Source organism: Tachypleus tridentatus, chromosome 3 (assembly GCF_004210375.1).
Source record: "Tachypleus tridentatus isolate NWPU-2018 chromosome 3, ASM421037v1, whole genome shotgun sequence".
Lineage (NCBI taxonomy): Eukaryota > Metazoa > Arthropoda > Merostomata > Xiphosura > Limulidae > Tachypleus > Tachypleus tridentatus.
Window position 1 is genome coordinate 93,455,750 of NC_134827.1, and position 26,291 is coordinate 93,482,040.

The following is a 26,291-nucleotide window of genomic DNA, read 5'->3' on the forward strand; positions in this document are numbered from 1 at the left end:
AAGTTAACTACACGAAGCTGTAAAATGAATAATAGCTTTGTTGATCTATGTTTACTTCCTGCACCATTTTGGCATAATGCCTATTTATTTATGAAACTGTTCCAAGTACGATGAGCAGCTGAACTAACTCCAAAATCCACATTAGTTAGAAAAGGAAAATTAACAAAAAGAAAAGATAAAGGAAATGATACAGACTAGGTACAGATGAAAGAACAACTGTTACACACACATACAAATAACCATATACCCATGTATTTATTATATCATTTACCGAAACTTCGACATAAATAAAACAGTTGAACAACGCAGCCATTCAACGTCACAACTTTAAGAGGTCAGAAAGTACGAATTTATAATGCGAGTCATACAAGGATGGGCGTACACTGTTTATGTGGGTTAACCCTATTCACTGCAAATGAATATAGATGGAATTACGTTCGAGTGATTCTTCAAATTTTAACTGTCGCTGGTCAACAGTAGGCATAACTTAAATACCAAAGAACAGCCTAGTTTTTATTTGTCTGTTGGATTTCGAACAAAGTTATACGAAGGCTGTCTGCGTACAGCCTCTAATATTGAAGTATTAGACAAGAGAGAGGACAGCTAGTAAACACCACCTGCCAACTCTTAAACTGTTCCTGTCACTAACATATCCATGACATAAAAGTGAAGATAATTTTTTTTTTGGTAGTCAAGGAACGAGAGCCACGGTTCGTTACAGTAACCAACAGTACATCATCTGGAAATCTGAACCCACGTCTTTATCCAATGAAAGTACTAATTACTGACTCGAGGGGGGGAACCCCACTGTTAACGAACTTTTCTAATTCATAGCTCTTACAAATAACAAATTAAAATACATTTCTAATGAGACACGTTTATTGTTGTGCCGACATTAACTGTGCCCCGCTGAGCCATATTCGGGTTGTTTCGTCTTCACGAAAAGTTGATCACAAAAACCTCTTTCTCTCATTTACAAACGTAACTTTTTATACTGAGAAACGTACCTGTACCGTTGATCATGTTGCAATACTTGGAGTGCCAAAACGAGAGTGAGCTGAAAGAAAAAATACAGATGTAATCTCAACAAAGATTGATGAATTCTACTAATGATTTGCACGAACTGTTCATCTTATGCAAATAGAAAGTTAAAGTAAGAATTCCGTTTTGTTTATTATCGGTATTTTAAAACATATTACCCCAACATTATAACGTCAGTATTACTGCAAAAAGTACACTGTTGACGAATAATAAACTTATCGAAGTATGTGGTTGTTTTGATAAGAAATGTTAGCAAGTCCGATAAAAAACAAGTTCGTGAGACAATGGTTACTAAGTTTATGTTCAAGTAATAGTTGATTTCAGTTAATTAAAGGCCACAGACTTCAGTCGTCTCTCCCTCTGTTCACGTACATTTATGTATGACATATAACATGAATAAACACATTTACACAACAATTTGTGTTAATTAGAGTCATCTTCAGATTATAAAAACGCACACGTGTCCTTCCTCCTGCAAATATCGGGCCGGTTGCAAAACTAATGTCATTCGTGATAACGGAAAACCTATCTGAGGTAAAAGTGTATTCTGAAGACGACTGATAGGTATTATCACTAACTAAAATAAAGTACAAGACAACCTTCTTAGGTCATCTTCAGGTTAACAAAAAATACATTAGTACTGATGTCAGGTGGCAGGCCTTTCACACGCGCGCACGATACAGCATTTTTTATTCTAGGAAACTTTCGCACGAGAATACTTTGGTGGTGAAGTTAGAAATTCTCATATGTTTAGTTGTTTTCAGCTCAAGGTTACACATTGCGTTGCAAATCTACAAATTTACCGTTCACCCACCAGGAGGACGACCTCACCGGTAAAGACACGAAGTTGACGAAGATTCAATAGAAAGACTGTTGCTAGGTGTAGAGTTTTCATTGAAAAATAGTATACACTGTAGAATACAGACAAAACTAGGGAAACTAAAAGAGAGAAATCGATTATAAATTACCAGTTAACACAAATACGAGAGGAGTGAGCTTTAGTGGCTCTATCACCTTGTTTTATAACAAGATGGACTTTGCCAGTAATTTACTCAGGTTTGATAGGTTAAAAGCACTAAGTGCCATGTGGTGAAAATATCCGAGTAAAATTCCAAAATCGAAGTTACACTCAGTGTAAGAGGTTAAAACGTGAAGGGCGGCTGATATAAATTCAAATGATAAGAATCTCACTAGGAAAAAAAAACTGTCAAGTTCTCTCCGACATTCCAATGGTTTGTTTTTGAATTTCGCACAAAGCTACTCGAGGGCTATCTGTACTAGCCGTCCCTAATTTAGCGGTGTAAGCCAAGAGGAAATGCATATAGTCATCACCACCCATCGCCAATTCTTTGGCTACTCTTTTACCAACAAATAGTGGGATTGACCATCACATTATAACGCCTCCACGGCTGGAAGGGCGAGCATATTTGGCGCGACCGGGATTCGAACCCGCGACCCTCAGATTACCAGTAGAACGCCTTAACCCACCGGGCCATGCCGGGTCCCTACAGAAGCATCATCTCATGAAAACATTCATTAATAGAAAGCTCGGGATACTGACAGAATGCAATCACTTGAGGTAACAAGTATTCATTAGAAGCAATTTAATTATAATTTCTAAGTAACATAGATAGATCTCCATAAAAGTAAGTGTTGAAATCATGACAATCCAGGTCAGTTTCCAAGCAAAATACTTCCCCATATGATAACGACATCAACTGATTTTCCTATACATTAATTACTTTAATAAGTATCTAATAACAGTTTTCATTCACTGACCTTTAGAAACTGACCATTTATGAAATGAAGTTGTTGCACTAAATATTACCTTTGATTTCTCCATGTTTCCACTAAACCGAAATGTTTAACTCCTCGACTTCCGGTATATATCGAATAGATTCCATCATCACTGTTGTTTTTCTGTAGAAAAATACATTTTTCTCACTTGGCATTTCGCGATATGAATGACGACAGAATATATTAAAAACAGCAACACTTCACCAATATTAGTTGGTCAACAGCTGAATAAAATATATTTAATAATTTAAAATAAACATCAACTAGTGATTGAAAAAAACAAAGAACACGTAATAAACATCAACCGATGAAGACAAGGTTATTAACCGACAACAAAACCCAGATTAGTGTGGGAACAAATATTAATATCGTAAAAATTGTGCTACTTTTAATGTTTGTTTTTTTTATTTGATTTATTGTTTAGAAACTTCAACTAATGAAAGTTCATAAAACTACTGAAGATATTTTCTAATCCACAAATCTGTAGCCAAGTCTGTATAATCAACAAATGAAGCAAACATTTCACATTTACATGAAAAATATTTTCAGCCCGAAATAGCTACAAAAATCAACTTCTAATGAGTGTTATCCTAGATGTCCCAAAAACATGGAATTAGTTTATTTCAGTTGCCCCCTTTTAATTGTTATTTTAAAATCCTTTGGACTGACCCCATAGAAAACTCCAAAAGTATTATTCGGAAGGATCGTTGGAATGTCAAGAAAGGGTTTGGCAAGATTTGTTAAATCCTTAAGCAGTGGAACTTCGTATCCTTCAAATAGGATTTGTCGAACAGTCCTATTAACAAAGAGCTGTTCATTGTAACTCTCCAGTAACGAACTGAGAACAGGCATGAATATTGGTCGTAGAAGACCGGAGAGCTTCTGCATTGCCATGGTGGCGACTCCCTACAAAACAAAAATAGAAAAAGGAAAAAAAAAAAAAAAAAAAGGTTGAAAAGAAGTGATAACGTCTGAACAATATAATATGTTTTTAAAACACTGTAAGAAAACAAATTAATACAATTTATTTTATACAAAGTTTTAAAAAATGCAGTCACGTCTACTTCTCTACAAGGTTAGTGGTGAAACGTTTGTGAAATAGTTTTATATTTAAAATGCATACCACCATCGGCGCATTGATAACGTAGACCACCTCATCTTGCGTGCCGATCGACTTTTCTCGGTCGAAAATGTACGTTTTGATTTCCCTGTATTGTACGGTGCCATTTTCAGTGTCCCAACTAAGTATTTCTTTACTTCTCTTCTCCCTAGAAGAGTGCAAAAGAAACACGCTTTAGGATATTTATTATTTGTTCAAAAGTTCCTAATGCATTTTGGTTAGAGGGAGATTTTGTACGCCACTTGATAAGAGCGTGAACTTTGCTGAAAGTGAGGGATGCAAAATGATATAGAAAACAATTTATGCTAGAGTGTTATTGATTTCTGTCTCTTACAATCGAAAATAAGTTAATGACTTAGCGAGTTTGCATGTTAATTTAGTTTCGCGAATATTGTGTTAGTATTTCAACGAAATATTAGAAGTATGATAGAAGCTAAAAAGTGAATGAAATTGTTGTGTTAGCAATTATTGTAATGTTAGGTCTATGAGTGGGCACAGATAAAGCTAACTTGAAGTTGAAGAAATAATGTTCTTTAACATTAAGTGTACCGTACCTTGCATTATTCTTTTGACAAAAAAAGTCCGAAAGAATTATCTCTATACAATGCTATTCTGTCGTTGCGTGTTCTCTAAAACTCAGGTGAACATAATTCAACGTCCAGTCTACTTGGTGACACGAGATCAGTTTATTTTCTCTATTAAACATTTCTCGAAGATTAACCCACATCTGTAATTTGCAAAGCTAAGTTTATATCCACATTAACTGTATTACATAACGTAAATAAAACTAACTTACTTACGCTTTTTTGTTTGTTTGTTTTGAATTTCGCACAAAGCTACTCGAGGGCTATCTGTGCTAGCCGTCCCTAATTTAGTAGTGTAAGACTAGAGGGAAGGCAGCTGGTTATCACCACCCATCGCCAACTCTTGGGGAACTCTTTTACCAACGAATAATGGGATTGATCGTCACATTATAACGCTCCCACGATGAGAGAGCGAGCATGTTTGGCGCGACTGGGACTTACTTACGCAACGTATGAAAACATGGACAACAACACTTATATTACGAAATCAAACTTTCATCACAACTGTTTTATTGCCGTTGAGATTTTCTTGAGCTATTAATATAATTAATTTTCGTTATAGAGATTTTTAGGGCTAAGGTGAATTTAATGTCATATTTCATCATGACAAACGCGCAGCTCCCTCTGGCTAACAAAACACTTCATTAAAAAAACACAACACGAAAAACAAGAGTATAAAGCTTCACACACAAACATACCCAAGTAAAAAAGTATTATGCAGATATGTGAAAACATATGGCACTATTCTATTAATAGAACTCTTATTTTAAAAAGAAATTCACCATGTCTCTAATTGTCTTGAAATATATCTTGATCAAGAAGTGTAAGAATATGATTATCTTTGTCAAGTGTAAATTGTAACTGAATATTTGAATGTAATGCAATTTAATCTAATAAGTTATAAAATGAAATTTTAACTCTCGTGTAAAAACAGTAATTAACGATTACATCTTGTGCAATGATTTCTGATCGCTAGTACTGACAGCTAGAAATAAACCCTAAAAAACACCTACAAAAGACATTCTTATTCATCTGAGTAGAGCGTTTCAGAAATTTGAACAAATATAAAAGAACATCCACATATAACCCTCTGTGATACTGAACTGATAGACTAGAGGGAAGGTGGGTATTGAACAAGACCTATTGCCAACTCTTGTCCGAGATGTGCCCGTATTCTTAATTTAAGTTGAAAATTCATACAAAGGTCAGTATTTCACCATTAACTGAAGTTATAACTAGTTTTCAGGTCTGTAGCGGAATTTATCAAACTGTAGCATGTAAACAAGCCTCAATATCTTCAGCAGCCATTCCAACAGTTGCTACTATGTTTAGTTAATAGAGCTCCAGACTTATTACTTATTGACATTGGTCCAATGAAAAACAGTCCTTCGTATTACTAACTGTGTGTTACTTTGTCAATAAAGTTTCTGCTACATAAAAAAACACCTCTAACGCTGCTATTAATGAGGTCGGTAGCAGTGCTTTCTCACGTTTTATTTTTCACTTTTGATGTATATCGGAAGTTAACATTAATTTAAGTGAAACTACAAATTAAAAAAAAAAATCCGATAATAAATACAGCTTTCCGTATTTTCTCATTTGTAAAGATTAGAATGAGTTGTTTCATTTGCTGGGTATCCTTACTGTTAATATGTTTTGGTATCTCACAAGGTTAATCCAAATTTAGATTAGTCGCAAGTACGTATGTTAAAATTTCAAAAAAAGCAATAAGTTATATAGATCCCACACTAACCTATACTTTTAATGAAAGTAACTAAAAGTAATCGAGTACATCCTACTTACGTCAGTAAACGTGTGCATGTATGTATTGCGCTGGCAATGCGCCTGTATTTGTTTTTATTCGTTTCCGTACTTATAATACACGAAGTTGAGAGCCAAATATTAAGTACTGTGAAGATTCTTCTATATTTTTCTATTTAATATTACTATTTAATTTTATGACTTTCTGCTGCCGCGAAAAATATTTACTTTTGTTTGATAAACTTGAAAATGAATACATGCTGTGACAAACAAACGAGGTTTTGTTTGTCAAACTTGTGTTTTAAAGTCCTTGTCAGACGCGGGTCCTTACCTTCAGTTAGACAATAACATAATCAACACAATTCAGAAAGCTACGTTTAACTATACTGGTTCGAGTTAAAAACAACAAACACATAGTGCATTAGCAAATAAAAGTTAAATACAAGTTTGAATTAGATACTCTATTGAACGATAATAAAATTTTTGATAGAGGTACATTGCGGTGATTATAAAATCGATCAAAACGATTTTATATTTAAATAGTACAAAATCACAGACGCACTGCTTGGCATTTGTACAGTTAAAATTACATTGATTGTATGTACAGACATTTACTTGTAAAGGATGAAAAAACAACAAACTTTACATGGAATATGATAATTTAAAAAGAACGAGTTAAGTACATTTCCACTGAATGCTTGAGTCAGAAAAAAAAAAAAATCAGTATTAGATTTCCGTGGAATTAAAAGATGTGTCAATAATTTCTTACAGATGAGCAATAAAGAAATTGAGGCTATGGATAATAAATGAAGTTTCAATTTTCCTATGGATTGGATGTCGTCAGAAACGTTGTTGTTAACTGAAATACCACACAACAATTAACACGAACCAATTATCACTAAAGGGTGACGTCATTAGCTTTCCACGGTGTTACAAATTTTTTTAACATTATTAGTTTCAGTGTAACGTACGTACATTACAAAGAATATAAGCCAATATGGACAACAACTATTTGATAGGAGACGTAGAAACACGGTACAAGTTTAAAAGATTGTTATACTTACAAACAATTTTCAGTATCCATATTCTCTAACACTATATATGTTGTTGTCTTTTTTTTTCAGTTTTCTCAGTTTTTTCAAATACGAGTTTTTCTGAAAAAAATTTATCTTAAACGTTTTTGAAGTTTTTGATCCGATATGGCCAGGTGGGTTAAGGCACTTGACTCGTAATCTGAAGATCGCGAATTCGAATCCCCGTCACACCAAACATGCTCGCCCTTTCAGCCATTTACGTAATCCGTAAATTAGGGACGGCTAGCGCAGATACCCCTCGAGTAGCTTTGCGCGAAATTCAAAACAAAAAATCTAATCTTACACTACTAAATTAAGGATGGCTAGTGCAGAGTCTTTGTGTCGCTTTGCGCGAAATTTAAAACGCTTAAAACGTTTATTAATTCTAATGACAAGGTTTCAAAAAATTATGGATCAAATGTTGGCAAGATTTCATATCAACACGAAGAATTTACTCAGAAAATAACAACGTGAATAAAACGTTCATTCAAGAATGTTGGTAAGTTGTTATATGTTAGTTACACTTTAACAAACGTTGTACGTTCAACAATTTTACCATTCCTGAGCAAAGTGTGAAATATTATTTTGTATCTTGTGAGGAAGGAGTGTAAAGTTGTTTGGGAACAAGGCCTTCTACTTTTAAACAGATAACTTATTTAAGCTACAGTGACTACAGATAAGCCTGCTCCGATTGTTGCTCTGCTGCAGTTACTTGTTGTTTTTTTATAATTTCGAGTAAAATATACACAAGTGTATCTCCTCTCACAGACAGGCTTTTGTTATGGAATAGAGGAAGCAGAACTACCTCACAGAAACACACTGTGCGTGTGTGTGTGTGCGTATAGAAAAGCCACTTTGGGCGATTCGCTACATTCACAGAAGGGAGTCGAACCCTTATTAATCCGAATACTTACCGCTGTTTCACATGAGAACAGAGTTATACTCGCTAACATTTAGGCAATTCTTGGATGACCGGATAGTGAGAGTTCATTGTCACTCGTATAGCGCGCACTTACAGCCCAAAAATGCAGAGCATTTTGCAGCAACGAGAGGGGAACCATGAACACTCATATGCGCAGGCCGGGCACGTTAATCTGACCAATTTCATTGCGAAATAAGACTATGTTCAACTATAAGTTACAAGTATTTAAAACCTGAGACAAACAAGACTTTATCAGTAGTTCTCACATTTCCGAGTTTGTAAAGAAATGTGAAAAAAAATCTTTATCCCATTACGTGAGCGATGTAACACGCCTTCTTTCCCACCTACTCAATAAGTTTGACACGCTTCTCTCTCGCTACTGGACATTTTCCACTGGTTGAGAGCCACTATTATAGGGAAGTGTGCACCTCCCTAACTACTTAAACAGCGTGTACTAAGGTTTTATACATATATATATAACCTGATCGTAAATGCCTTTATGCAGCCAAAACATTATAGAATATACATTCATGCTAACATAAAACACAAACATTGTTTGTTTATTTTTGAATTTCGCGCAAAGCTAGACGAGGGCTATCTGCACTAGCCGCCCCTAATTTGGTAGTGTAAGACTAGAAGGAAGGCAGCTAGTCATTACTACCCATTGCCAACTCTTGGGCTACTCTTTTACCAACGAATAGTGTGATTGACCATCACGTCATAACGTCCCCACGGCTGAAAGGGCGAGCATGTTCGGTGCGACCGGGATTCGAACCCGCGGCCCTCAGATTACGAGTCGAACGCCTTAACCCACCTGGCCATGCCTGGCGAAAACGCAAGAATGATTGTGATCTTATTCAAATGAATATGAATTAAGGAAAATAGTCTTGTAGTGCTGTAGTAACATTACTTTTTCGATACCGAATCCGAAATTGTTGTACGGTCTCCAGTGTCATGGTAAGTTAATTTTATTCACGCAGGGATAGATGTGGCCTAATGGGTGGTTTGCAGGACTGTAAATCAGAAGATCCATGGTTCATATCACGTTACCTTGAAATCACGCTTCGTACTTTGAGGCTGTTGGTATATCATAAGAGTGTGGTGAAATTCCACTGTAGGTTTTTTATAACTCAACAGTTGGCGGTAGGTGCTGTTGATTAGCTGACTTTCCCCTTAGTAGTCTTTCAACGAGTCAGTGTTAAGTTTATAAACAGAGGACAAATAGCTCATTTTGCAGTTTCGTTCTAAAACAAACCAAAATATCTTTCGGTTTATCAGTTTAAAATCAAAAACGGCTAAGATTGATAACTGTCCATTAAAAGAAAAAGCAAAACATAGCATTTTTGTTCCTCATTCCTCATAATGTGTTCAGTAACAGTTAGGCATATCACACCAATATTCAAAAACATAAAAAGCCCACAATTTTCTGATTTTTTTTAATGTTAAAAAGTCCAGATTTTGTTGTATTTGTTTTCGACAAAAATTACTTTTTGCCATACCTCACTCTACAATGATAAAGAAGTCCCTGATGTCACGGTAGTAGTCACAGGCCCATGTTTTTTTTTTTTTTTTACTATCCGGTTGCATTGTTTTCCTATTGAATATTACGACTAGTTTGTCTTCTGTTCAACCGAGTTAACAGTTGATGTTATTGACACCCAACTAAAGGCGTGTGTATCAGTTTTTATTTCCATATATTGTTAGAGAATTAAAAACTGTTACTGACGTACATTCCTAGTCACCTAAATATGATAATATAATCTCACCTAAATGTATATGGTCCTATCTCTTGCACTGCGGGTTTACTGGAGTTTCGAATGACATCATAAGGATTTGTGACATTGAAAACGTAGAACTGCATGTAGAGAGGAACAGGGATATCTTTCCAGTTCGTGTAAGCTTCTGTCCCGTTCGAAAGATTTAGTTGCTGAAAACAAAGTTAGTATATGACGAAAATGCGAAATAATAACAACAATGACATATACCTTATTCTTAAACTAAAAACAAATGAACTTGTGTTCGTGAACAATACAAAAAATAACTTATTTTATTTCTGAAGTGCATAGTTGCTCGTATAACACAGTTTAATACTAGAAAAAAAACGATCTTATAACACTCAACGTTTCGCTTCATAAAATCATTAGTATCCTACTAAAAATACAAACAATAACTGTCTCGTTTTGAAACATTTAGTCGCTACAAACGAAAACGGTTCTTGTGACGACATTGCGAAATAATAATATCACACACTTTGTTTTCCGAATACAAGTTTTGGAGGATTTTGTTTAAGAAAAAGATTTTGTCGATAAGAAAATCTAAATAAACAGTTTGGTGTTGTCATTGATTTCTAATATTATAACACTGATCTGTTTATTGAACCAGGATAGGCACCTGAGATGCATAAATATTTATCATACACGTTTAAAAAACCCTTATGAACATATTAAAATATAAAGATATTGAATCAAGGTGTATAGGACCGGCATGGCCAGGTGAGTTTAGGCGTTCGAGTCGTAATCCAAAGGTCGCTGGTTCGAATCCCCGTCGCACCAAACATGCTCGCCAAACATGGTAAAAAAGTAGCCCAAGAGTTGGCGTTGGTTGATGATGGCTAGCTGCCTTCCCTCTAGTCTTGCACTACTAAATTAGGGACGGCTAGCGCAGATAGCCCTAGTGTAGCTTTGCGCGAAATTCAAAAGCAAACATGGCGTATATTCCAGATTAAGTATTTGAAAAATAGACTACAATTGATACAAGAGGTACGTTGTTACACAAGATTGCATGATAATTCGCCCTTTCTTTCAAAAATTTTGAAAACTGACTCACTATAAAGATCCTTATCTTCTGCTCCCCCAGTGGCACAGCGGTATGTCTGTGGACAAACCATAGATACAGAGTTTAAATATCTGTGGTGGGTAGAGCACAGAAAGCCCATTGTGTAGCTTTGTGCTTAAATACACATATTCACCCTAATGATGTTTAAGTAATGATAACAAGACAGGTCTTGCTAATTCGCATCGAGATTAGTAAAACTGATTTCAGCCGCAAAGGATTAAGAAGTTCCAGATGTATTCTTTGTACCTTATTTCTGTAATAACGTTACTGTTGTTTTTTTTTAAATATTTTATAAGGCAGTAACAACTTGTTTTGACTGGAAGAAATAACTCCATTTTCGATACAGACAGGTTTATTTTTAGAGTAAACATAATAAAAAATAAGACGAGTTTAAGAAGTCGACAAATTGAGTGAAAAATTATTCGAATTTATTGTCCTGAGTAACAGCCATTTAATCCTGTGTTGGTAAAAATTCAAATTTTAAGTCACTTAAAACTAATTTAAATAGCAGTTGTGTTGAAACCTAGTGAGCAGTTGTGGACTGAAGAAAATTCTGACAAAACGTGCATTATGTTTTCCTTGTACTTTACAGTTTTATCATTTCTTCTCATTCACTTAACTCGCCCACTTTTAAATATACGGCTAATTTATCTATACACTAAACTTCAAGTATTTAATATACATAATGCATTTTATCTGTACAATATTCCTTTAGTAAAACCAAATGTCGAGTTTGTGAAATGTACGGCGTATAATAATGTTGCCTAAACAATATGAAAACTCAACTTTAAACTGTATATTTCAACACCAAGACACATGGTAGTGTGTTGCTCAGCCAACAGTTGTTGTTGCAAGACACACTGCGTTATTAACAAGAGTAACAGTTTCGTAATCTAAACCATTACATTTTCCGTGGACGAGCTCTACTGGATTCCCACTTCACGTAAACTTAAAAGCAATCCATTAAAAAACACACGAGACATATATATCTAATTTTGATTGATGTTTTCCTTCGCACTGAAGTTAGAGAAAGTTTATTTTATAATAAACCAGTTACCTTTTAATTTTTTTAATTTTCAAAGTTTGTGCACTGATAAATCTTTACAAATAACACTTAATGTTCAATGGTCTAAATATAAGTCACATGTGCAAAAGTATTTAACAAAACCTTTCAGTTGTGACCGAAAATGTACACGCCTGTACAACAATTCTCGTGAGCTATTGGTCTGAAATGTTTACTATAGCTTCACCTAAGAGGAAAGGTGGACAGTTTTCTGTTTGGATTTGAAAACGGATAATTGAGAGTAGCAAAATCATAAGGTGAAAGCACGTGTAGATACGTAACTACTGATTACGCTAAGTTAACTAGATTAGCAGTTTTTAGTTCAAGTTTTTAAAAGAATCACACGGGTGGACGGTTGTTCATTATTTATTGCTAATATTTGCAATTCTAAAGCTAATATTGGTTACTATCGAGTGTCGCTTTCTTAACTTTGGTTGGTTGGTGTGTATGCAACAATCCTTTTATCGCAAAATATTCAAATACTCAGATCATAATGATGCGGATTTAGGATTTAAGACAGTGTTCGAAAACTAAGAAATACCGATCAACTGGAGCACCAGCATCACTTAGAGATCTTGAATAATTTATGGCTTGCAGTTTTGTAACAACTAAGAACCGTAGGATACAGAGGTAAGTGACTTAGGTCATCCATGTAACCCAGGCAACTGTTCGCAATATAATCAAGGACAGTCTTGAAGAGTGGCACGTCACGTGCAAACACATACGTTTAACTTCGGTACAATCCTGCCGTTGAAATAGATGCTGGAAAATTGTCGTTCTCGTACGCCAGGTGGAGTATGGGAAGTATGCAGGGATAGTGTTACGTTTCTTACAGAAAAGTCTCATAATACAGTTATAAACAAAGGAAAATACGCTGCAATAGTAATTTTAAGATGTACGCCCACGAGATAGAGCATGATTGAATGTGGCGAACTGGTGAGGCTCCAAAATAAATTTAACATGGAGTAGTCAACCTTTGTTTATTTACTTGTGGAAATAAATATTTTTAATCACCTTAATAAAGTTTACTCCTTGTTGCAATAGTTATTGTAAAAATCTTTCTATTTTAGCCAGCAGTATTAAAGATGATCCAAAAATGTACGTTATCGAAAGAAAGACAGCAATGAACATCACAACCCAGTTACAGAAGAAAAACAAGTGAGAGAGAGTATTAAGAATATAAAAAACAGCCTTTATTTAATGGCATACGATATGGTATTAATGTTAAATGTAATTGAAGAAATGAAAGATAAGTAAGTTGTAAAAATATTCAAATAGAAGAGAATTATCAATAATTTTTTATAAGGAAAACAATGGATTAAGGGTAAATAAATTAGAACAAGAACTATACTAATAATGAATTCAATGTGTAGCATGGTAAAAAATAAATTTATAAAAGTTTCTTAAAATCGGCGATAAATGTTCTGTGTGATATCGAAAGCTATTATGATATGTAGTGTTGAATTATGGGTCAATTACGCAGGATAGTGTTAAAAACATACAAAATAAATAATTGAAATGTGTACTAGGACTAAAAAAAATTCCACTTTTATTGTATAAGAATAAACTGTAAGAGAACAGATCTAGAAAGAGACATGAAGACGAGCAAAGAAAGATGGTTGTGAGAAATAAGAAATATTTCACATTCACGAGGATATTGGAATATCGATACAACTAAGCAATCCGGAACATACATACATAAAACTGGAAATCCGATAATTTACTCAGGATTCTAATTTTTTTTTTCTAATATAATTCCGACCTTCCACTGTTAAAGTCTATCCATTGAACAAATGTCCCCTGTTTAAAACAAATTAAGTCTATAGAACTGCATTATATTTAAAAGAAAATTGTACTAGAAAATGATCCTGTAATAAATCACTTTCTAAACAGGTGTTTCTACAATATAGACTAAAAATATAAAACAAAAAAATAAAGGTTCAGTCTTATTTGTTCGCCTCCCCTCCATAGATACTGTTGAAAATCTATATATAAAAACAAAATATCCACTCGACTGTTTGTCCGTCGCATCTACCGTGTAGATCACACTTTTCCTATATGAAGGTGCGCAAAACGAAAAATTTTCGTTCATATACACTTGTATCGTCTGCTGTATTTTTTAAATTAAATACTCTTTCTGCTCTCCCTCCCCAATAATATTGATTGACTAATTAGTCATGATAAATTGTTTATTAATACTGGTGTGAATTTTACTCTATTTTTTTATTATTAATTGTTTTGAATTTATTTTAAGTGTTTCTATCGCGAACACGTTTTCGTTGTTACACTCGCATTGTGGCGGTCGGTGTGTTACATGTAGTTTCTTCAGCCTTTCGTTTATACCTGTTACAATGATAAGCATGCGCATTCAAATAGTCCTAAAATATTAGCGCTTCTTACTGACGAAAACTGAGTATTATTTTAATATACTAGCAAATATCCAGCCATAGGTAACGGAACAAGTACTACCCCCTCCCCATCTACACACCCCATAATGAACCCTAATCTCACATTTCATAGATAACGAAAATAAAACAGATTTAAGGCAGAAAAGTGCAGTCAAAACAGTCAAAAGTCTGTAAATTCCTGTTGGATCCAATCAAGATTAAAACCATTCACGAAATTATTTCGTGGCTTATTTGTAAAATTCAGATTAACTTAAGATATAAAAAATATCAGTGCGTTTTGATAAGGCAACGTGCCAAAAACGACTCGTATCACGTTTCTTAGACTAACAAGAATATTAAGTTATACCTTTACCCCTATGTACTCGAAGTATAAAAGGAAACAAACTAGAAAAAAATCGTTGATTTTTTAATTAACAGTCTTCGTTGATTGGATACGTTTATATTAAAACGTTGGTGATGTAACAGAAAATAACTTAATACAAAACACTCCAAGTTTAAAAAGTAATCAATATTAGATAAATTCAAGGCACTTGGCTCTAGGCTAGGTGATATTACACTTCGTCTGTAATTTATCCTTATTATACTAACACTCACTACACGTAAGGTTATCACTAAATTCGTAATGGGCAGCCAGTAATTGAATTATTATATCTGAAAAAAAAAAAGAATTTTAGCTTTTGTGACTCCCGTTTTAAGAGACCCAACATGACCAGGTGGATAAGGCACTCGGACTCGTAATCTGAGGGTCGCGGGTTCGAATTCCAGTCACAAACATGCTCGCCCTTTCAGCCGCGGGGGCGTTATAAATCTTCGGTCAATCCCACTATTCGTTGGTAAAAGAGTAGTCCCATAATTGGCGGTGGGTGGTGATGACTAGCTGCCTTCCTTCTAGTCTTACACTGCGACATTAGGGACAGCTAGTGTAGATAGTCCTCGTGTAGGTTTGCGCGAAATTCAAACCAAACCTATTTTAAGAAATCAAGCACGACGTTACACACACCAGCTTTCATACAAGTTGGATACGCCACAAAGTCATTTTATTGTCCTGCCCCCTTATGTGCATCATGAATATTTTTTATTGATAGGATGTTTTACCTTAAGTTTTGAAAACTTTCTTACCAGTTCTTCAGATCTTTAAGATTGTTTACGTTACTGACTGAAAAAGACAGCAATACCACGAAGTTTCGACTATGGCCGTCGTCAAGCTTGCTGTTTACTTAAAAGACGTCTTTTGGTAGCGTAAACAACCACATTACCCAGATTAAAGTTGAAAATTTCGATCTTTGCTCAAATGGAAATTATAATACAGAAAATTTAAGCAATGTAAAAGTTAGAAGTCTGTTTCGAATTGAGCACAAAGCTATATATTGAGGTATCTGCTTCTCACAGCACTGGTATCGAAACCCGTTTTTCAACGTTACAAGTCCGCAGACATACCACTATACCACTGGATGGTGTAATGGTTTTCGTATGCGTGTTGCAGGTTTTGTAACTCCCCCCCCCCATTCCTTCAGTTAGTGATAGAAGTACTTATTTAGAACCAATCTCCACGTGTCTACCATCCGTTTCTTTACCTTCCCAAACTGTTCATGGTAAAGAGTTAATTAGGAAGTTTAAATAAACAAAACATTGTTATATGGTGATTTTTGAAACTGTTTTTAACTTTTCCTTATCCAAAAGAAAAGCATTCAAGTTAGAATAAATTGAATTACGTTTATGTTGTACATGGTTATTATCAGGGGCGTAGATCCTGGTGGTGGGGGATACATCCCCCTTCATTTTAGGCGGGAGGTATGGAGCGTACAATCATTCCCCCTACACTTTGGTCTGTTGAATTGTTTTATTGCATCACAGGCCTACAAATTGTGTGTTTGTTCTTGTGATTCTCGTGTTCTTACCAATCGAATTACATAATTAGTCCCAGATGTAGGCTTTTTCAGTAGCCGAAATGTACATCTTTAATATAGGCGTGCTTCTAAGCTTTTCGATCTAAGCGATAGTTCGTAAGTATCAGTCAGTAGGCCTAAGTATATATGCAAGTATCGTGACAATAAGATTACTCTGTGACTGTATGTTTACAACTTTCAGGTTCACGTAATCAGAGATTACCAATTTACAAATTGAACAGTCCACATAAGTGGTTGCAAAATCATCTTCCCCATCGGGTATAAAAAATCTACGCCCCTGGTTATTATGCACCTAAACTACTGTATGTTGCGACGTCAGTCTACTGTTACTAAATATCAGGGATTTCCAAACATTTTAGACCTGCGGAGTTTCACATCAGCAAAAAAAAACATATTCCCGAACCTTAACAGAAAAATACCCTAAAAATAGAAACAATCGGTCACTAGTACCAGATAACATTTACTTCAATGTAAATTTATTAAAGATAAATATTTAAAGAGAACTTTTTACTTCTACTTGTTCATAAATTTTGCAAGCAGAAATTTCTATCAGTGAAACTGCTAAAGGAAATTTCAATAAGTAAAACCCAGATTTTCGAAGCAATCAAGTTCTTCCATAAGTATACATTCACCCTAAAGTTTTAGCTTACGTTGAAGTGCTTCCATTTTACCCTGAGCTTTGAAGTACGTTACCCTGGTTGGCACCCTGGATTGTAGCATTCACCTCATTTAGATAGGCAAATACGTCCAAAGTTAAGCCACTTTCTGTATCAGCATTTATCCCTTAGGTTGTATGCAAGTTCAAAATGGCATTCAAATAAATTGAAACCTATCTCCTCACAGAGTTCGTAAAACCGAGCAAGCACTTTTCTTCGAGAAAGCCATCAAACTTCAGCATGAAGCAGTAAATATTTATGTAAACTTCCCATACCCTCACACAGTAAACTGAAGATCCTCGTATTGAGTGGTCTTGATTTTATAAAAACTTTGACATCACCCAATACCTCTTAAGTCTAATGGCATTCATTTCATTGCAAGCGCATGACGTTGAAGACAGCAGTGGATATTCTCGATGCCTGGGTTTTCTTTTGATGCGTGCCACTGTGCCTGATAATTTTCCAGTCATAGTTGCAGCTCCATCAGTACAAATACTTCAGCAAAGCTGCCATTGGATCTGATATTCTTCCATAAATAAAATCGATTAATTTAAATATTTCTTCGCCTGTTGTTTGAGTAGGCAAAGGCTTACAAATTAGCATGTCTTCTTCAAAACTAGCTTCGTGAATACAGAGAACAAACACAAACAACATCGCATAACCTGCGATATCTGTTGATTCATCCATCTGAAGCGAAAAAGTTTGACTCTTTTACTCGCCTTAACTCCATTAAGCAATTTGCTGACATCCTTGATTCTTCGAGAAATCGAGTTGTCAGAAAGGGGACAGAGTTAGTTTTTAAGAAATTTCTCATCAATTGTGAACTCTACAAAATCTTTTGTGCATGGTTTTATCAAATCTTCTGCAATTGTATGAGCTTCATCTGCTTTTGCAATACGGTAACTAATACGATATGAAGCAGTAAGAGCACCTTTGTTGTCCTGATGGAGAAACGAACGAAACGTAGCTTTTTTTACACCTAATTACAAACACTTTCTTTTGAAATACTCGGAAGTTGGATTTTTTAATTGGGAGTGTTTGGTTTCTGGATGCCGTTTTAATTTTGCTGGATGCAAACTACTGTTACTAAACACTGTTCTACATTCAACACACAACCCACTAGGTCCATCTTCATTATCTGTCCATGTAAAACTATATTAAATAAAACTTACCATAATTTCTTTATCTTGTTTCGGTACTTTTGCATCATTCTGTTTTGAAGTGTTTGCACACGACGATAACGCCGATGGATTCTTATTGGGCCTAGGCTTAAGATTTTTATTCGTATCAGATTTATTACTGATAATTAGCCACTTATTCATTATAAAGGTGGCAACTAATTATTAAATTTGTCTAAATACGTATTCTTATATCTCTGGCACTTCAAAAGTATTTTAAAGGACACAAAGTGGCTTAATGAACACTTAGCACTTGAGTCAAGTTCAAGCACTTGAGTTTTATTATCATACAATACCGTGCTCACCTCAGATCAGTGTTATATATGAAGTCAGAAATAAAGATTTATGTAAATAAGGTTAGGCCGCTAGAATAATGTATTTTTGTAAAGAAAAATGGTGACCCGTTATTTTTACATTCTATTTTTTTTGTGGTTTTTAACATAAAATTTAAAGCCAAATTACAAAATATTAAGCCAGATCTGACGTGCGTCTAAATCTCAAACGAAATAAAACAATGTCATGCGGGCGTATGATTGGTACCAAGTTTACCTAATTAAATTACAACGAATCTTATCGAACCTAACAATTACCAACTATGATTACCATAAATATAATTTGAAATTGCAACATTTGATACTAATCTAATTGCACCACAATGTTTCAAATTTGGACAAGTGTCAGCTATGACGTCGTGTTTCATTTTGTTTGAGATTTAACCGCTAATCCAGATCTAGCTTTTAAAAAACAGTTGGCATCACTACCTAGGATTGACCGATGTTTCATAGGAAAATTAATACGCTATCTTACATGTCCAACGACACATACGATTTCAAGATGATGCCATGTCTACTGGCAACCAGTGGCGCCACTGTCGAATTAATTAAGATTGAATTAACACTTTCATCGCGAGAACTTTCCATAAGCTAAATAAAACCGTCTGGCGTTAGACAGAATAAAATATTAAAAGGGCCAATACGCAATAAACGTGTTATATTAAATATAAACAACAAAGCTTCGTCTCCAATTCATACAGTGCACTATGAGAACTGATTTTTTTTTTATATAACACGAATTTCTCCCACGCATTAAGAATTTAAATAAACAGTCAGTAAGCACACGAAATATATTACACTAAACAATATATTTAAAAATAAATTCAGTAAATGCTTCGTGCAGAACAAATCGATCTTTCAAATTAAATACAACCAACGTTGGCAAACCAGCTTAGCTGGTCTTGAATTTTTGTTTAATAAAAGTCATTACTATAAAACACGAAGTAAACAAAACAAGTCAAATAACACAAGATATTCCGAAAATTTTCTTAAAGTTTCTTTATCTCCACTAACATGTATAAAGAACATGTTCTGCTTCACCATGACAACAACTCTAAAGCAACTACAGTAGCTTAAAAAACCGTGTATAAGAAACTGTAAAATAAAATAATACTTCACTTGCATGTCTTAAATTAGCATTTTGTTCATTGAATAAAGTTATTCCAGAAACTGGACCAATTGTGTTTTCTATCATTTTTGTGAATTTGTGTGTAATCCGGTTAGTACAGAAAACGTTGCAGGTATTATAAGTGTGGAAAATTAGACTATGAAATGACTTGAGTAGTGAAAACATTCTAAGACAATGGGTTAGATCAACTATTTCTCCGACTTCGAATGTTAATCAAAGAAAATGTTGATCAAAGACCTAAAATGCACACACACACTACTTTTCATTAAAAACTTGTATAATAACAACGCAACGGTACATCAAGTTACGCTATGAATTATATAAATGCTCCTATTAAATAACTCATAGTTTCACAAAACGAAACATTCAAGGACAGTTTTTTCAATCCGCTGGCTAGCCAACGAACTACACCCGGTCACTTACTACACAGAAGTATAATGGTGCAAACTCATAATAAGAGTCCTAACATTTCACGACGTAAAAAAAAAAAAAACACACCAAGCGTTTATATCAGTGGTATAGCACAGAGGAAAACGTTTATTTTTTAACATGAAAATATTTTACGAGAATGATATAATAAAATACATAAGCATTTACTAAGTTATTTATTCATACATATATATATATATATAACCGGTTTTCCCAGTCAAGTTGTTGTGGGAAGCTGACTCAACCAACAATTGGTTGTTTTTTTTTGTTGTTGTTGTTGTTGTTGTTTTGAATTTTCGATCAAAGCTACACGGGAGCTATCTGCGCTAGCCTTCTCTAATTTAAGAGTGTAAGATTAGAGGGTTTGTTTGTTTGTTTTAGAATTAAGCACAAAGCTACTCAATGGGCTATCTGTCATCACCACGGGTATCAAACCGCCATACCACTGTGCCACTGGGGGGCAAGACTAGAGGCTAGTCATCACCAATCACCGCCAACTCGTGGGCTACTCTTTCACCAACGAATAGTGTGATTAACTGTAAAATAATAACGCCCCAATTGCGGAAAGAGCAAGCATGTTTGGTGCTACATGGATTAAAACCCGCGACCCTCAGATTACGAGTCGAATGCCCTAACCACCTGGACATGCTAGGCCCTCGCAGATTTAGATCCAAGTGCCCTAACCACCAGACAAACATTGAAAAGATGAAATATTTATCAAGTTCGAAGAAGTGGTTATTTTGGTCTCTATGGTGACTGCCTCAATTGCACGGACGAGCGATTGACTGGCAAACAAATACTAGTGCTCACGGTATACATTGTTTGATTATCAGCTAAACTGTATAGCGTGAGAAACTGTAGGAGGCAATAGTAGAGAGACAAGAGGTAGATATTTAAAACTGTTCAGACTAACATACGATCAACTTGAACACGGATAGGGAGATGCGAAAAATCACCTTTCGTAAGAATTCTTCTTAAGTCATTCACCTATTTCTACAAACAAACGAAAGAAACGTCTCCACGAGGGCTAACTCAGAATTTCACCGCTGACTAATGAAAGTGTATTGTGGTCTGGTGTGATTGTTGCTCTATGTCGTTGCATAACGATGACAGAGTTAGAATGTGGCAATAGCCCAGTGATGTCATGCAGTGTCATAGGCTTCACTGTATCCTCGTCGCACTCTAACCCTGCTAGCAGTGCAGAACAATACACAGTGGAGACTAGACGAACCTAGCCATACCTCTGCATGTGAATATTTGACAAACCCGTCTGACTATACGCATCTCACCTTGTTCTATTTTTACCTAAACAGAAGTGGTTACTTCCGGAAAAATAACCACAAGCTAAAACCATTCGTGATTGCCTAACCGAGAATGATATAGAATTTACATCTAGCCTTATTAATTTCAAGCACATTGTAAACCTATGAGAAGTTTTAGAGGAACCTACCAGGGGACATCACTAACAACGATGCTGATTAAGAATTTGAAATAGATACTTTATAGATAATAGTGCCATGCCGTATCTTGGCTGAAATTCAAGGCACGATAAGCATGAAGGTTTATGATGGTAAATTTCGAAGTTTAATCCATAGAGTAGACATGGTGCAAATAGCCCATTATGAAAGAAGTTTCTCGGTATTTTCGCGCAAAGCAACACAAAGTAGCTTACTAACTACTGTCCAGTCTCGAACTGATAGACTAGACAAAAGCCAACTAATCAAAAGCACACGTGACATGTCACTCTCCTCTGATGCTATTATGAGGTTTAACAGTCCTAGTGCATCCATAGACTGAACAGGTGGAGCGAGTGCAACTATGGGCCATAAACCATGAATCTTCAAATCTAAGTAGTAACTGTTGAAACATAACACATACTCATGTTAATCCTCCACCTGAAACATAGAAATATATGAATCGCGAAAAAGTTTGTTCGTTGACTTATGTATGTACTGATGTCTGAAAAGTCACTTAACATGAGATTGAATTAGGAGCAATTCATCAATAAACTAACTGTTAACATTCTGATAAATGTGCTATTTAAAAGTTCAAGATGAATGGACCAATTCTTAGGTGTTCCGAAAAAGTTTGTTCCTGGAATAAAGATGACGATACGTAACTTGCAGTTAAAATGTTAATTGTTTTGTTTCACACGACGTTACTAATAAACTATAACCTGTTAAGAAAAACAAACAAACGGACTACGAAAAAAGTGAAAAAGTTTTACAAATATTAAATATGCACCATATGCAGTGCTAAGTTAATAAAATGTTTTTCACATCACAATGAAGTATATGGAATTTCATGACCAGTGGTTCATGCCTTGAAAATAATAATGCCATACACACTGATCCAGTACAAGTTTTAAAGATGTGTTTAAGTCGGTTTGTTTGCGGACAAAAGTTCATCCGTACACTTATTTCCTTTCGCCTAACTGAAGCAGAGATATAAAAAAACAACTTACAAAATTCAACATTTGTTCGGAAAATTAATACAAAATTACAAGAATAAAGATACTTAAATAAAAGGAGATTTTTTATTAATCTTCGAAGCTGCAACATCTACTTCCAGAATAGAGAATCAGTAACTAATATTAAAATACCATGAACAGCGTTAGGAAATGACAGAACATTCAATTTGGAAAAAGACGAGAGAGAGAGACAAGTGGAGCCATGGTAACAATTGTCAAAATCTTTAATAAACGTTTCACATTTACAGATATTCAACAAATCTATGAAGACAAGGAACTGAACAAGAATTTTACCTTTTGTTACTGTGGTTCGACTGGTCTCTCTCTCTCTCTGGGTTAAGTGGTATTTTGTGGTATAGCAGAAAAATCAAAACTTTTTTATTTTTACATTTTCAATGTGACGCTTGTGCCTGTTTAAGAGAGCAAATCAAATTGAAGCGAGGCTCTAACATAGACAAACAAGCTCGCATTTCATCATCGACTGTAAAAGCCTCTCTCTCTTTCTGGCTTTAATTTCGGTCAATGCTGAGAATCCAGTTTCGCAAAACCACGAAGTTGCAAATGAAAGGAGAACTTCAACTGCTTTTGAACTGATTGAAGGATGTGAATTTTTAATGGAGATCCAAAACTCATCCAAGCTCTTTTCGGGAAACAATGACTAATAAAATTTGTTGTTTCGTAAATCAATGAGCTGTTCTTCCTCCTCAGTTGTAAGATTTGTTTTCTCGTTGATTCCGAATGGATAGGTCACCCAGTTATATTCATCGATAGCAAGTGACGGAAGTAAAGTTTTAGTGCGGACTGTAGGTCGCTTAATGTATTCAAAATTTGAGGGACAATTTTCTTCTTTGACGAACATTTGTTAACAGAAGGAAAACAATCAAGGACTCCTTTCGAGATCTTTCTTCCACAGAGTCACCTTTTCATCGAAGGCCTTCAGTTTGGGCGTTGCAGTAATAATGTTTTCAGATGGTCCTTGGAGACTTAAGTTTATAGAATTTAATTTGTCAAACAAGTCGGAGAGAAATTGAACCTTCAGCCACCAGATCTCATGAAAAGAAAATTCAAAACCTGCTTCCTCAACCTCCAAGAAAGAAATTACTTCAGTTTTTAGTTGGACAAGACACTTTAAACACATTTCCTTTTGAAAGTCATCGAACTTCAGTGTGATACAGTAGCTTTTTGTAGTCTGAATCCATCGCCTCACAGAGAAGAGAGAAAAGTCGAGATTCAAGTGGCCTAGACTTCATGAAATTCACCACTTCAATAACTTGATTTGTAACAGTCTGCAAATCTTTCGGCAAAGATTTGGAGGCGAGCGCCTCTCTATGAATCATGCAGTGAACAATCCTAATGTTTGGATTTTGTTAGCGCACCAGTGACGAATCCCTTCTTTTTCCTTGCATTGAAGGACAGCCATCAGTGGAAATGCTGACACAGTTATTCCATTGTAATTTGAAGAGCAAAATGTTTTCATTCACCAACTTGAAAATGTCTTGGCCTTTCACTGTACTTTTTAAATCTTTGCAAAATAAGTATTCGTTTACGATTGTTCCATCTTTTATGAAGCAAAAAGCCAGAACTTGAGCTTTTCCACTAACATCAGTAGATTCATCAACTTGAAGAGACCATATCAGAGACAATTCATTTTCAGACTCTTCGAAGTGTTCGCAATCATGATCCTTCAAATCCGATGACAAGTCTACAATTCTGCGCGAAATTGTGTCATTGGATAGTGAAACTTGCTTAACCTTTTTGGCGGCATCCGTTCCAAGCATAGTTTCAATGATGATTGCTAACGCTGGCGCCAATGACAGATTTGACCTCCGTATGCACTTTTTTTGTCTTTGCCAACAACTGAGCAACCTTATAACTTGCAATCAGTCCTTTTTCGGGCAGCTTCATGTAGTTCACAAGCTTCCCTGATTGTTCATGTTGTTGAACCGCGAGATTCTCGAAGTATTCTTTTGGCTTATTTTTTACAGCTGAATGTGTTGTTTCCAAAGAGTCTCTTCAGTTTGCTAGGAACAAGCGCCTTGTTCGATAAAGCTGCATTGCAGAGTAGGCAAAAATGGTAATTGATAATGTTCCGATTTCAAAACGATAAAACCGTATTCGATGTATTCGTTTTTGTACTTTTGTTTGATTCCTTGCTTTTGATTCAACACATTATCATTTATCCATGGAAAAATATTTAAGTACGTCTGGTGCTGCAAAAGAGAAAGCTAATTCATACACGATAAGCATGAAGTTCTGCAGTTGATATGAAGAAGTTCTGCAGTTGATATGAAATTCCTACATTCAGCGTTGTAGCTGTAGCTTACCGCTGAATGAGAACGTTGCAAAAAGTAGTTTGATTGTTTGATACATTATTTATGATATACGAAGCGCTTGTTGCGCCACAATTAAACTAACAGTCGAAAATGAAATTTAAGTATGAACTTCTCAGTGCTCGAGTTCAATAAAAACCATCGAATGTTTTGGAAGGTTTCAAAGTGTCTCTATAGTGGCTTTTATTAACTGATGTGTTCGACTTGCTTGTAAAATCCCAAGAAAGTTTAATGTGTTTCAAAAACACCGCGGCACACAATCTCTCGGTTGAGAATCACTGGTCTATTCTGTGAATTAGCGAGTTAATTGTTTGAATATTGTATCAAATGTTGAACTATAGCTGGATAACAGTTAATCAAGTAAAACCCGACAATGAAACGGCGGCTTCTGCTTTTAGTTTCTAGCTAACATCTTGTAATGTCAAACTCGTTTGTCGGAGGTAAGAGACAAGCTTTCTAAAATCGTATCCATTCTTATGAAATGGTTGACTATCATTAAGTTCGTTTTAAGTACGTAATATCCATTCTTTAGATCAGGGTAACCAATAAGTATCATAAAGTATCAATACTTTTATGAAGTATGTGAACAGCTTTTAGTGATGTCAAAGCTTTAAAATGCAGGTGTGAAGTTCACACACATATACACACACAATTCTGGCACTTGTTTTGAAGAGGCGCTCAAAGATTAAACAGTCCTCCTTCAAACCCGCATGTAGTTGGATATTAGTTGAGTGGCTATTGTTTATATTGGACAAAAATGGGCTGATATATTTAACAAAATGAGGTAAGCGCCTGTCCGGTAGGCTGCGCAGACAGCAAAGCGAAGAAGAAGGCATAAGTTGTCGGCAGACTAAACGACACATCAACCCAAACTACACGATTCGGTGTGAAGTCAAGCCGGAACAGATGATTTTTGTGACGTCACTCGCCTGTTTACCTACTGTTTATAGATATTGCTAGTCAGACTACACAGTTACAACAGATACACTTTGTAACATATATATTGAAAAATAACAAAGTTAGAGACCTTACATTCAGTGTATGATTGGTTAAGTTTTACATAAGAACAACTGATTAGTGTAACTATTGTTTAGATCTTTATTTTTTAGTTTTTCATTAACTTTCACATTTGATCTCTCTTCAAGAGGTATGAGCCTCTGGCCACGAGATAAGTTTGAGAGGGCTAACAAATGTTTTGGTACCCATTGATGTCTATATACCAACACGAAAGGAAGTGAACTAATGAACGTCATTTG

At 35.2% G+C, this 26,291-nt stretch overlaps 1 protein-coding gene across 2 annotated transcripts in view; it reads right to left on the reverse strand.

Annotated features, from left to right (window-relative positions):
- LOC143247488 (lysosome membrane protein 2-like) overlaps window positions 1-26,291 on the reverse strand; it is a 102,453-nt gene that overhangs the window by 27,315 nt on the left and 48,847 nt on the right. For both annotated transcript variants that reach the window (XM_076495719.1, XM_076495718.1), the window contains exons 2-6: window positions 10,065-10,225; window positions 3,962-4,106; window positions 3,508-3,744; window positions 2,870-2,961; window positions 1,008-1,057 (exon numbers count right to left, since the gene is read on the reverse strand). In XM_076495719.1, coding sequence (XP_076351834.1) covers window positions 1,008-1,057; window positions 2,870-2,961; window positions 3,508-3,744; window positions 3,962-4,106; window positions 10,065-10,225 — 685 coding nt within the window. The remainder of the gene's footprint in view (window positions 1-1,007; window positions 1,058-2,869; window positions 2,962-3,507; window positions 3,745-3,961; window positions 4,107-10,064; window positions 10,226-26,291) is intronic.